General features: G+C 38.9%; 1 protein-coding gene across 1 annotated transcript in view; it reads left to right on the plus strand.

The window, feature by feature from the left end:
• The first annotated feature begins 11,840 nt into the window (after window positions 1–11,840).
• Window positions 11,841–12,561, plus strand: part of COBLL1 (cordon-bleu WH2 repeat protein like 1) — a 91,254-nt gene continuing 90,533 nt past the window's right edge. The window contains exon 1 of the mRNA XM_085325861.1: window positions 11,841–12,261. Coding sequence (XP_085181987.1) covers window positions 12,215–12,261 — 47 coding nt within the window. The 5' untranslated portion in view covers window positions 11,841–12,214. The remainder of the gene's footprint in view (window positions 12,262–12,561) is intronic.

The following is a 12,561-nucleotide window of genomic DNA, read 5'->3' on the forward strand; positions in this document are numbered from 1 at the left end:
GAATAATTTGGTTCCTAAAAAATCAGTTCAGTTTAAAGATGATTCTTGTAATAATCCAGCATCTATTCATGAAACAGAGTGACTGAATGCTAAATTCCAACTTTCAAATGTCTGACAGCTCTCCTCTTGAATGCACATATTTCTGTAGTCTCTTTATACTGTCACAAGTTGCTTGACACACAGCTTTCTCCTCTGAACCCTTCATCAGCTCTCTGTTAAAGGTTATTGATTGTTCCTTAGTGGAACTTGCATAATAAATATTTGAGTGCAGCCACTGCAGATGGTATGCTAAGACTTGCTGCTGTCAACCATATTTTACATCCAGAGGCCTTTTTGCTTATTCACATTTACAGTAAAAGAGTTTATGAGCTGTAGCAGTTTGAAAAGTGACTACAGTTAAAATGATTGCCAGGTGCAAGAGGTTTCAGGAAAGTTTTTCATTTTAGWTCACGCAAAGATATCTTGTGTAATTGCACATCCTTACAGTGTGCTCAGTAATACAACAGTATGTTTTGTGATGCCTAGTGCATGTATCTAGGACACAAAAATAGTCTTATGCCTGCCAGGTAAAATATTGCCATACAGATTAGATTGCAATAGTTAGCTGACTTCTGTAGGTTTTTTTGGTTTTTGGTGAGCCTTTTTGTAGACTTTTGTAGGGGGTAATGGGAAGGAAGAGTTTTTGGAACTTAGTATTCACTTTAGGTTGGCAGGGAATTCTGGTCATCTTATTACTCCTCTTTGTTTGATATACAGCAGCACAAATACCAGTACTATTCAGGCAGGATCTGCTGCTGAATTAGATCCTGAAGCAGGCAGGGAGCAAGATTTCTAGCGGAAGTAGGAAGGGCCATTGTCACCTCTTTCCTTTACCTGCAGCCTCCCGGTGACGATCATAAAAATATTGTTGCCTTAGATTTTAATTCCACCATTCCCATTAGGTGCCACCTTCTGTCATGCCTACTACCTATTTTTGAGGCCTGATGGAGAGAGAGGTTGAGCGGACTTTTACAAATCAGAGCCTCACCATTATTGTGTCTTTTTCATTAGATAAACCAGAACTGTTAATAATCTCTGGGAAGTATACTTGGTCTTGACGAGATAATTTGCATAAAAATGATATGCTGCATGCAAGAACTAAAACATACACTACAATCAGGTCTTAAGGTTTTCTAGTGATTTCCAGCATGCCTTTTTTTCATACCTTGCTTTTASCAACCATTAATTTTCTCCTTTAATAAATGATATCCTTGCTGTTAATCTGTAACTGAAGTAGGCTGTTTGCAAATGCAATGTTACAGTTCTAATCAGACTGCTCTCTACGTTGGCATTTTGTAAYATGCGATATTCTGGTATCTGGTACAATGTGGAGAGATCTCTGGAAAGGCTTGCTGTATAAACACAAAGAGTAAGCTGTATTGCACAGAAGGATTTAAGAAATATTTATTTCACTCTCTTCTTCCTACCATCAAGTTAAAGTGGTAATGACTTCAGCACATTAGAGATTCCTGTTTCCTATCATATCATATTGAATGTGGTTATTTTTTCTGTGCTGTACTCTTGATCTTTATCTGGATGATATTTAGCTTGCACAGTGTATCAGAGAAGGCTTCCAGATTTCAGTCTTTTTTTTAAATTACATACTACTWAGATGCATATTTGCAACAGTTAACTACAAATAATTGCTACAGCTCTTAACGCTTTTCATCATGGCTGAGATAATGAATTCTGAAAGTGGCCCCCATCCTCTCCCCCATTTTCTATTTTGCTGAAGTCTGCAAAGCACTCCTTTTCTTATCATAGGCCCCAAATGTCTAGAATTCTTTCATAGAAGCCAGTTTTGGAATATATATCACATGATTTCAGACACAGACTCTGTGGAAACCAGAAAAATGGTTGTGTAAGGATAATAAGGATAACTTTAATACTTCATAAAATAGTTGCTCTGAATTCTATCCACTGGCTTTTCTCTCTCTCTCTCTCTCTAGTTTTTTTTTTTTTTTTTTTTTTTTTTTTTTTTTTTTTTTTTTTTTTNTTGCTTCCAGCATTGTGGTTCAAATCTTTCTCAGTGATAACTATAGTATATGTTCAAAAGTGAGACTGAAATGACCATCAACTAGGAATGATCTTTGCAATGAGCAGTAATTGCTGTTGGTACTGTCCCAGCCATATATGCAGCACAGATGGAAACTCTGCTAGAAATTCACTCAAAAGATAGCACAGCAGTTTCTAGCTGGTAGCTTTGTACAGATGAGCAGGCTTCTAATTAAAGTCTCTGTTCTAAAATATGCATGAAAAACTGCTGTAAGTAGCATTAAGGACTAGAAGTCTTGTTTAAAGAAAAACTATACAAGATACTATTATGTTATAAAGTGCAACCCATGTTTTGCACAATAATAAAATTTATTAGGACAAAGAAAAAATTAAAACACCTTCTACATGCATTTAAAATAATTTTAAATAATTCCCCTTTCCTATTATTCCCCATCTGAGTGATGCCTTTTGTCATGTCTATTACCTGCTTTTGTGAACTAATTTAAAGAAAAATCAGGTTTTAAACACCCGTGACCTTTGAAAAATTAGACTTGACTGGAAGGAGGAAGGAAAATCTTCAAACACCTATTCATGGATTCTAAAAAAAYGAGGTAAATTGTACCCCTAAGGGCCACAAAGGATCTTGTCTTTGAAGCCAGTGGGTTGGAGTTCACCCATCATGTCTGACTGTTCTGTCTGGATTATCTTCTTTGCAGAACATCTTTTTCTAAAGTTTTACTGGATAAAAAAATACATGTTTATGTGACTCTTTGACAAGAGTCACCAGAATACACCACTATTATTCTTTTGCTTTGTTTACAACAGGAGATTTTGTTTAGTCTGATTTGTAGTTCATCAATATTATCTTGGCTAAATAAATTCAGGTTAACTGTCAGTGGTTTAAATCTTGAACTAGAGTTTGCTTTTCTTCAGCTACACTATACTATAGTAGATACAATTCTATATTCTATACTATTCTATAGTAGATACAATTTTTATCATAAAAAGGGACTAAAAACCAGTTATTTTACCAAAAAATGGACAAAAATAATTTCATTTRTCATTCTAACCAAAAGTTGCAGTAATGCAGGTAAACAGAAATTTAGTGTGYACTGCCATTTCAGTTCAAAAGAGCAAAATTTAGATTCACATTTTTCACTACTTTTCAAGTTTACACAAGAAAGACAGCTGCTTGGTGAAGCTGCATCACTTTGTTTCTGTTCTTCTCATATAAAAAGACAGTAACAAATCTTATCTCCTGATTCAGTCTTAGACATTTGATCAGTCATGAGAGTATACACCTTGAAGAGTATCAGCATTTATATAAAAATCTCTGACTCTTGACTAAGAACAAAATAGTTGTGGAATTTGCACTTCACTTTTCTTCCCATTTTTTTTTTCATCAGTGGCATGTGAAGTGGAGAAAAGATAGTGTGGAAAAGTTTTTAAAAATAGCTTTTGTGCTAGAAAGACAGTTAAAAAGACAGCAAACAGTTTTTAATGCAGATAGTTATAAAGTCTAGCTTAATCACTGATCTAGAGAGAATAGTGTGATTGGGAATTAAAGCCTCAGTATGCAAAGATGACCATCTGTCTGGCCAGAAACATTATTTTTACTGGTATCATAAAACTGTACCTGTACATTGCAGAAATCATTAACAATGTTCTCCACGTTTTTTTGCACATTTTGCCTCCTGGTTCTGTTCTTCTCATCTCAGTCTCCCTATTTTATACTGGAAAAATATAATGTTTCTTTTTAATGTTGATAATCACAGTCCATGTTTGAAAATAATTTCTCTCTGCACTCACAGGAATCTCCTGAGCCACAGTGCAGCTTTATCTCCTTGTCCTTTTTCTCTTACCTTAAATGTTCCAAATATTTTCTGCCCTTGGGCCAAGTTGTTATTAAGGTGAATCTTGAATTATTTAAAATAGGTTATGCTGCAGGGTCTTGTCTGCAAAGTCAGGAGAGAAGAGTTCGTTCACTTGAGAAATATGTGTGTGGCTTAACGCAAATGGATACCACGCATTTCTAAAATTCAGTTTCAGTAGTAAAATCAAAAAGTATAAACTATTTAGTGTGACTCCTAATTTCCACTGTTTTCTGCCTCTGGGTAGCTCAACCCTCTTTCTATCTTTTTTCTTTAACCATTTGGCCTAAATAGAMTGATGCATCTAATTAGTGCATAGATGTTTATCTCTGTGAATCTTAGCCTGGAATTGAGCCCAAAGACTTGTATCTGACTATTATGGGCTGACTTTTAAAGTCCAGACAGGTTGATAAGCATTTCATACACTTCTAAGGAGAGATAAAACCTTGTCCCAGCGCTGTCACTTTCATACACATTGGCTTAAGAGTGATTAACTAAGTTAATTCATCATGGCCATTTTACATAGGGCTTCAAAAGTCAGTACCTAAACAAGACATTTAGCAGAGCTGTAATTTACCTTCTAGCACCACCACACTGCCTTTGCCAGCTCATTGAATGGCCAGCACTTAAAAGGTGTGGTGCATTACAATGAAAAAAAGTAAGACTGAAGGCAAAATCTTGAAATAATAATTACAATAGGTTCAAAGAAACCACAGACATCTGTACTATGCCTTTACTTTTAATTAAAAAAAAAGCCTTTCTCCTTTAAAGTCAGAGCTCTAAATATATCTAAAGAAACTCAGATGTAAAAATGGCCTTTCTGTGTCAGACCAAAAGTCTTATTTAGCTCAGCTGAGGGAATACGACAAGTGAAGGATAAACATACAATGGTACTTCCACAAACATGCCCATCGTCCAGATCGTCCAAGGATCTGGAATTCAGGAAGTTCCTGAGCCAGAGAGGATGCTTTGTATCCAATAACCTTTGATAGACTTCTCTTCCATTAATATGTCTATTCTTCTTCAAGAGGGGATAGGAGAGAGAATGGTACTCTTCATTTTCTAATCTTTATTCCTGAGGAAAGCATTGGCCCCATTCCACAAAGTCAAAAATCTTTTTGCTGTATTTAGCTGGTTTTCCTCTTCAAAGGAAGAAGTTAAAAATAACGCTACTTTTAGTGAGCTATTTGAAAGCTGAATCTTCAGATCTTTGAACTGTGCAGTTGTACTGCTACAGGTAAAACATTGCAAAGTCTTCTAAATCTGATCTAATAACAAAATGAAACTGGTTGAGCTAAAGACATTTCTGTTTCATAATTCGATATGGAGCATCTACAGTTCTAGCCTAGCTTGTTTCTTTGTTTACATTTTACTTTATTTTTAATGACTATATCTGGACAATTTAATGCAACTTTTGTCTCTGATTAGTGCGTACTGTTTAAGTAGGGTGTAACATAATAGATGTTAATGTAAAGTAAAAAGTAATGCAAACTGCTCATGTTGAAGTAAACATAGTAATTAGCATGTGAGAATTTTATGCATCATTAAATTTGTTTTTATGCTACACTAAACAGAATAAAAACAGATTAGTTTAGCCTTTTTTTTTCCCTTGACCGTGTCAGGATATGAATTAAACTCTCTCAGCCATGCCATACATTGGAGAGTAAGCAATGACTTTAGCGTAGCAATTTGGAGGGAAGAAAGAATTAACTAACTTTGATGTCAAGAAGCGTGCCTCCCATGGTGCATGGACACAATCTCTGAATTAAAAAATGGGAAAACTAGAACAAGAAAATGCTCCATACATTTTTAAAATAAAGTAGAAGCATTTAAAGATGCTGAATATATACACTACAGTTTGATAAATTAACAACAAATGTATGTATGCAGGCTATATTTTTATACAATATACACAAAGGTTAGACTACTCTCATTCAGCAGTCTGTGTCTCCCTGGGTTTATTGTTATATGTGAGACTGCTGCTTAATTACCATTTTTTTTGTTTACAGGGCAGATATGGAAGTATACATACTGCTGTATACATGCCAGAAAGTATATTTGCACTACCACTGAATTACCCAGTCCAGTGTACTGCTACTGATACCCAAAGAGAGGGAGAATTTAGCTTCAACGTTGTCCAGGAAATCTGCTTCTGAAAATGAGTTGTCAGCCTGTGCTGAGGTTCGTGCAGCTGCTGGTCCAAACTCTTTGACACGTCTGCACAAGCTGCATTGACTAAGCAAAGATGCTCACTAACAAGGTAATACTGTAAGACAGACAAACTGCAGAAAAGAACCAAAGTCAAAGCTGAGAAGTTGAAATGACTTGACATTATTTTGGCAGACTCTCAAACTCACATCAGTAATAATTTTTGGTCAAACAGCTCAAAGAGCTTTTGCAGCCAGTGTTTTGTTGTACCCTTATGAGACAAATATCAGACATAAGCCAAACTCAGCTGTAATATGCAGACAGCCCTGAGCTCCTATCCATGTTCATTCTTGCTTTTTATAATCATACTGATAAGTGATATATTTAGGTTTGAAAACATTACAGAAATTAACACAGTTGGTAAACTCTGCCAGTTACTCTAACTGAAACCTTTATATTTTCATTTATAAACCTTTATATACTTTTCATTCAAAGGTTTCATGGAAAAAAAATTCCAGCATTTTTCTCATAGGCTAATATATCTTCCTCCATGATACAATACAATTAGAGTGTATCTACTGAAAGCTTAGTTATTGCTACATTCTTTTTCTGCATCTCCTTTGAAAAAAAAATCTCAATTTTCTTTTGAATCTAAGCATTTTTTTCTAATAGAAAACAGAGAGGATGTTTTTTATAGTGTTATTTTATGAGATGCAGTATGACAAGTTAATACATTAATAATCATTTGAACAATTATTATGAATGCAACATTTATTTTTCCAAAAGAAATAATAATCCAATATTCATAAATATATTGTAATGTTTAAAGTTTGCAGACTTAAGTGTTGACAATTTTTGCACAGTGTGCTTTCCAAGTTACATATGAATATTCATAATTTGTATGTTCAGTGCATGAAAGCAATATAGTGAACTTGTAGTTTCTTGTAAACTCTAAATGAGTTTTAACATTTAAATTCATATCTTATCTATCCTTTGTTGCAACTACTGTGGTTAACATGATTTGAAAGCACTAGACAAAGCTGCACTAAAAATAATTAACATTGCAACAGGATACTTGAGGCATGTGTGATTCTGTATCACTGCACTCTGCATCATCTGAAGCTTTCTAATATTACTCAAGTACAGTTATTCCACATTAATATCTCACTAATTATTATTTAATGCATACACAAAAATGCTGTTCAATAATCAAAATAGCTTGCAAATCTTGACATGTAATGTGATAAAATATCCACCCTGATCATCCAAACAGCAAAAATAACATTTGAGTAGGATAAAATAATACTGGTAGCAGTAAGAATGCATCATATCATGCTAATCTTTAATCTGTCCTATGATATGAAATTATATCGTATGTATCATGCTAATCTTTAATGTATTCTAAAACCACTATGTATCTCTAAGTAAATGCTTTTAATATACATTTTAAGAGCAAAATGTATTTCAGACATTAATGAAAGCAAAAATATTTTTGGATCTGACCCTGCAAAATTTTACTTCTATATGTAGTAGCAACTATTGGGTAAAGCCTCTGTAAAAGGCCAAAGTAACTTAATCCTATATCTAACAGTTTTTGAGGTACCTTTTTGTACTGTGTTCTGATAAGACAAGTTCATCTACTAGGGCCAAAATGTTAAACAGACAACTGCCTTTCTTTCACTTTAAAATAAAGGGTGAAGTCTGTTTTTGTGTAGATGACCAGCACATATATGACTTAAATATAAATTACTAAAATATAATATTAAACGTAAAGACTAAATGATACTACCTCTATAGTCTCATTGGTGTTAGCAGAGTCTATCATGCTTCAGTTACTTTAACCAGATTCCACTGGACAGCAGTGCACCAGAACAAATCCAACTACAGGATAATTTTAATATTACCTTTGGTCTCAGAGCTATGAGAGTCCTAACTTGAACTATATTCTACTTTTTTCTTGTGCAGGAGGAAGATAAATCATTCTGTTTTTATATTCTCTTGCACCTAAATCAGCACTCCTACTAAACACTGAATCTAAAATCATTGACATACTGCATAGGATGTTTTTATGCTCTGATGTTAATCAAATCCATGTATCAGTGCCCTAYTAGATAAATCACTGATCCTGTACAAAGCTATGTTAACTTTTGAGCCTACTCACTTTAAAGAAATAAGTTACCAATTTTATAATTTTCCATGTATTTAAAAATACAGGATCCCCTCAACAGATGCCTTTTGTTATTGTCCTATTTCCTGTAAGATCATCTGCTGAACAGAGAGCAGAGAATACAATTAGTTGTGATATAAAGCTGTGCTATTCCCAGCTTTGTTGTTAACTAGCTGTGATTTTAGCGAATTGTTTACTCTCCAGGCACCAAAGTTATAATATAAGAAACAGAACCAATARTTTTAACTACTTTACAGTGATGACATTTTACTATTTTGAAATGCTTTCAGAGCACCTTAGAAAAAAAGATGTTACCAAAATGCTTACTATTCCTCTTGTATATTCATAGATGAGAGCATGAATATACTTTTCTTCAGATAAGCACACATAGTTTAGGTAAGTACAATAACCTATCCCTGTGCCTACAGCAATACTTTCAGTGGCTGTATGCATGTGTGTGCAYGCTTCCCAAAACCTCACCCACATGCTGGAATGCAAACAAAGAAAAGGCAACTGTTCAACAGGATGCGATGTAAGCTGATTGCCTGTTCTATAGAAAAAAAATTACAGATTTGAGTTCATTTAAACCAAAGCAACAGTTATATAGTAACTCCTTATTTTATCAAAATAGTACAATAGAAAATACTGGAAAATATTTGATTTTCATCACAGCTGGTATACCTACAGAATGAAACAGCTCAGCTTTCTAACTGATTTAATGGTGCATCATAAAATTGATCTAACAAGGTAAACACCCTTCAATTCCATACTCTACTCCACAACTACATTGCACAATATTATGCAAAACAAGCACTGCATCATACAGTATAGTTATATCTATATAAAACTACACTGAGAGAGCATCCAGGTTACATCCCTAAATCAGGAAATCCCACTAATAGGGTGACTGAGATACATATAAACATACATATATATGTATGTATACACACACACATATATGTATGTTTATATGAATAAATTCAAAAAGCAAGACCATACATATATGTGTGTATACACACACACATATATGTATGTTTATATGAATAAATTCAAAAAGCAAGACCTTGTAAACAGATCTTTAAAACAGTGAAAAACACTGGAAGAGTCTCCTAAGTTCTGTTTAACGCTTTTAATAATTTTCACCACAGGCAATGATGGGCATAGCTGTTTGAAATTATACAGTCTATTAGATTTCTACAGCATCTTTCATACCAAARTATTTATATTCTGCGTTTCTGGACTGCAGCTGCCTCTTGAACACGAGACAGTAACCACCAGGACCATCCTACTGGGTGGGTGGAGGCAGGGAGGTTTTCCCCAAAAGTTCTAGGACAACAACTGACTGTTGTAAAAAATGCCATGGGATATTTCTGCATTTTCTGAACAGGCAGAACTTTGTTTTTAGCAATTTAACTTGTATGAAAGACCTATGTTTAGTAAGCTGCCTGGAACTCTTTTTCCTACCTAAGATGGAGGTTCTCTTTCAAACAGCAATTGGAAATAAGTCTTCAGTACTTGAAGGYTATGTTAACAATAATCAGAACTGAGTATTAATCTGCAAACATACTGAAGTATTCAATGGTACGTAGTACAGTYGCTGAGTATAGTAGGTGGAGACTTGTCAGATGAGTTAATTCTTCCAGAGGTAAAACAAATGGTTATTCTACCTCAATCCATATGGAAAGGATGACATTATTGCTACTATGCAATTAATAACCTGTTGACTAGGACAATGATGCCTTCTGAGATCAGCTTGAAAAAGCAAGAGAACTTTAAATGGTTTTCTTTATGGCATTTAATTTGAGAGACATGAACAGTATATTAATAGCCCACTTAGTTGGTATTCCCTGTAGCAGCCTTCTGTTTATTGTGTATGAGAATTACATTTGCTTTATATGAGCAACATTTTGAGTTCAAGTCAAGGCTGTGAACTTTACAAAACTAGGGGAAAAAAGAGATTGACTCTGTCAGCATTTTTAGAACATGAACACAGAACTGATTTTCTATTGTTAAAAAACAAAGTGTCACAGGCATCCAGATTTTTCTTGCAAAAACAGAGATGTCTAAAATGGTATCTCAGATATCTCAGAAAACCAACTATGTTAAGTCTAGTCATCACAAAACTGTCACTGCAGAACATGGCCTGCAGGCACTCAAGAGCCTGCTGTTTTTCACTGATAAACATTTCAGAAGTGCTTAGTTGATGACCAAAGTTGAAGAGAAGTGGTAGGGCAATGAGACAAGCACAATCTCTTCCCTCTTAAGTGAGGCTAGCATTATTCAATGAACGTTTTTTTTTCCACCAATTCCCCAGTCTCTATTGGAAATCGCCACCACAGACAGTCTTTTTTAGGTTATTTCCCTTAATTGTTGTACTGAAACCTTACAATGATAGTCCGTTTTCTCCCTGCCATTGCTGAGTTTCTATTATTAGCCCATGTGAGCTATTTGGTAGATTACAATCTTAATTTAGTGTTAGTACTTACCTAAAGCATTAAAATACAGCATATTGTTGTTTTCAAATGAGATTTTAAAGAGAAAGATGCCTCAGTTTCGTATCTCTTGGTGGTCTGGTAAATTTTATTTGGCAGGATGACAACACTRCACTTCAACTTCTGTAGTTATTCTACCTAACAGCTATGTTAAYGCAGTATATTTTACTGTGCTACAGTACAGTCTGCTTTGATGTTCTTCATTCTCAGTTCAGTTGAAACAGTGCTATTGTGCTGAATCATCCCGCACCTTTGAAAAATGGGTTTCACTAGTGTTTAAAAGACAGAGGTCACTTCATTTTTGCCGAAGAAGTAGCTGGCTGGAAATACCAGGGTCTTTTGTACCTTAACTATGGCCACACTTGTAGTGCAGAAAGTTACCCCGTGGGGACAGCCAGTGTAGAAAGGAAATATCTGGCAGTAAAAACGGCCTGGGAAGCTTCTCAGCYGTTGCTGTAGCCCAGGAAGTGGCCAAGCAATTTGAGGAGCACCCGAAAAGAAACAAGCAGACYGTCAAAGATGAGCAGGGCCAGAGCRGCTTCCCAAAGACCTTCATGGGGATTGTTCTCGAGATTCTTCTTTGTTAACAATTTGTTGAACACCGTTTCTTTGAAAACAGGACCAACGAGAACCTATCTGACTCATCAGTGATTTTTTGGTTTAAGAAGATGGGAGAGACGAGTGGAGTGTGCCTGACCACGGCGTGTGGTAACTGCGGGTGCGAACGGTGCGAACTGCAGTCTGGCAAAACAGGCACCTTCAGGCCTATTTAGTCTTTTCTGAAGAAGCAGAAAACAAAAGCAGAAACATCATCGCAGCAGCACAGGGCGCCCGGGGGAAGGAGAAAGGCGGCCCCGCCGCGCAGACGGGCCGGGCCGGGCCGCGGGCAGCCCCTCGCCCCCGCCACCTGCGGCGGCGGCCGGCGCCCTGGCGGCTGGAATGGCGAAGGGCCGCGCCGGGGCGGCCGCCGGGAGGCGTCGCTGGCGCAGAGGAAAATTCCAGCCGCGAAGGGCGGCGCTGCCCCCGCGGGCGGCCGCGGCCGAGCGGAGCGGAGCGGCCGCACCGCAGGGGCCGGGGCTGGGCGGCGGCGGGCGGCGGCTGGCGGCCCGGGTGGGTGGGAGGAGCCGGGCCGGGAACAGGGAGCGTCTGTTTCCCTGCGGGTGCCGGAGCGGGGAAGCTTCCGCGTTTCAAGTTTCTCGCCGCGAAGTTTGTGCGTGTTTTCTTTCCCTCCCCCAAGGTGTGGTTCGACGAGCGGCCGCCGCGGAGCCGTGTGCGTGGCCGCCGCCGCCTGGGACGGGAGGGGAGGGCGCCCATGGCCGCGCCGTGAGCGGCGGGGAATGTCTCGGCTCGGGGGCACGGCGGCGCCGGGGGCGGCAGAGCGGCGGCCTCTCCCTCAGCCCTCCCCGCGCAGGTGAGGCGGAGAGCACAGGCGCTGCGCCGGCGGGGCCCCAGCGGCCGCCCCTCACCCCAGCGAGCCAGGCGGCGCCCAGCCAGCCCCGGGCATGGACGGCCCAGCTGGGCAGGCAGCGGCTGCCCCGCCGCCCGCAGGGTAAGGCTCGACGCGGCGCACAGGCGGGAGGCGGGGAGCCGGGCGCGCTCGGCGTGGGGCGGCGAAGTGCGAGCGGGCGGCGCGGGGCCGGCGGCGCCTGGGGCGAGGGGCCACGGCGGCGGCGGGAGCGGCGCGCGGAGCCTCCGCGACCGTTAACGGCCGCCGGCGCTGCGGGGCGGGCGGGGCGGGGCAGAGCGCCGTGCCCCGCGCTCCGGCGGCCGCTGGGGCGGCCTGCCTCGGTTCCCCTGACTGGAAACGGGTTCGCCCGGGGCGACAGGGCTCCTCCGGCGTGAGTCAGGC

Source organism: Rhea americana, unplaced genomic scaffold, assembly GCF_003343005.1.
Source record: "Rhea americana isolate MKP2758 unplaced genomic scaffold, rheAme1 scaffold_124, whole genome shotgun sequence".
Classification (NCBI taxonomy): Eukaryota; Metazoa; Chordata; class Aves; order Rheiformes; family Rheidae; genus Rhea; species Rhea americana.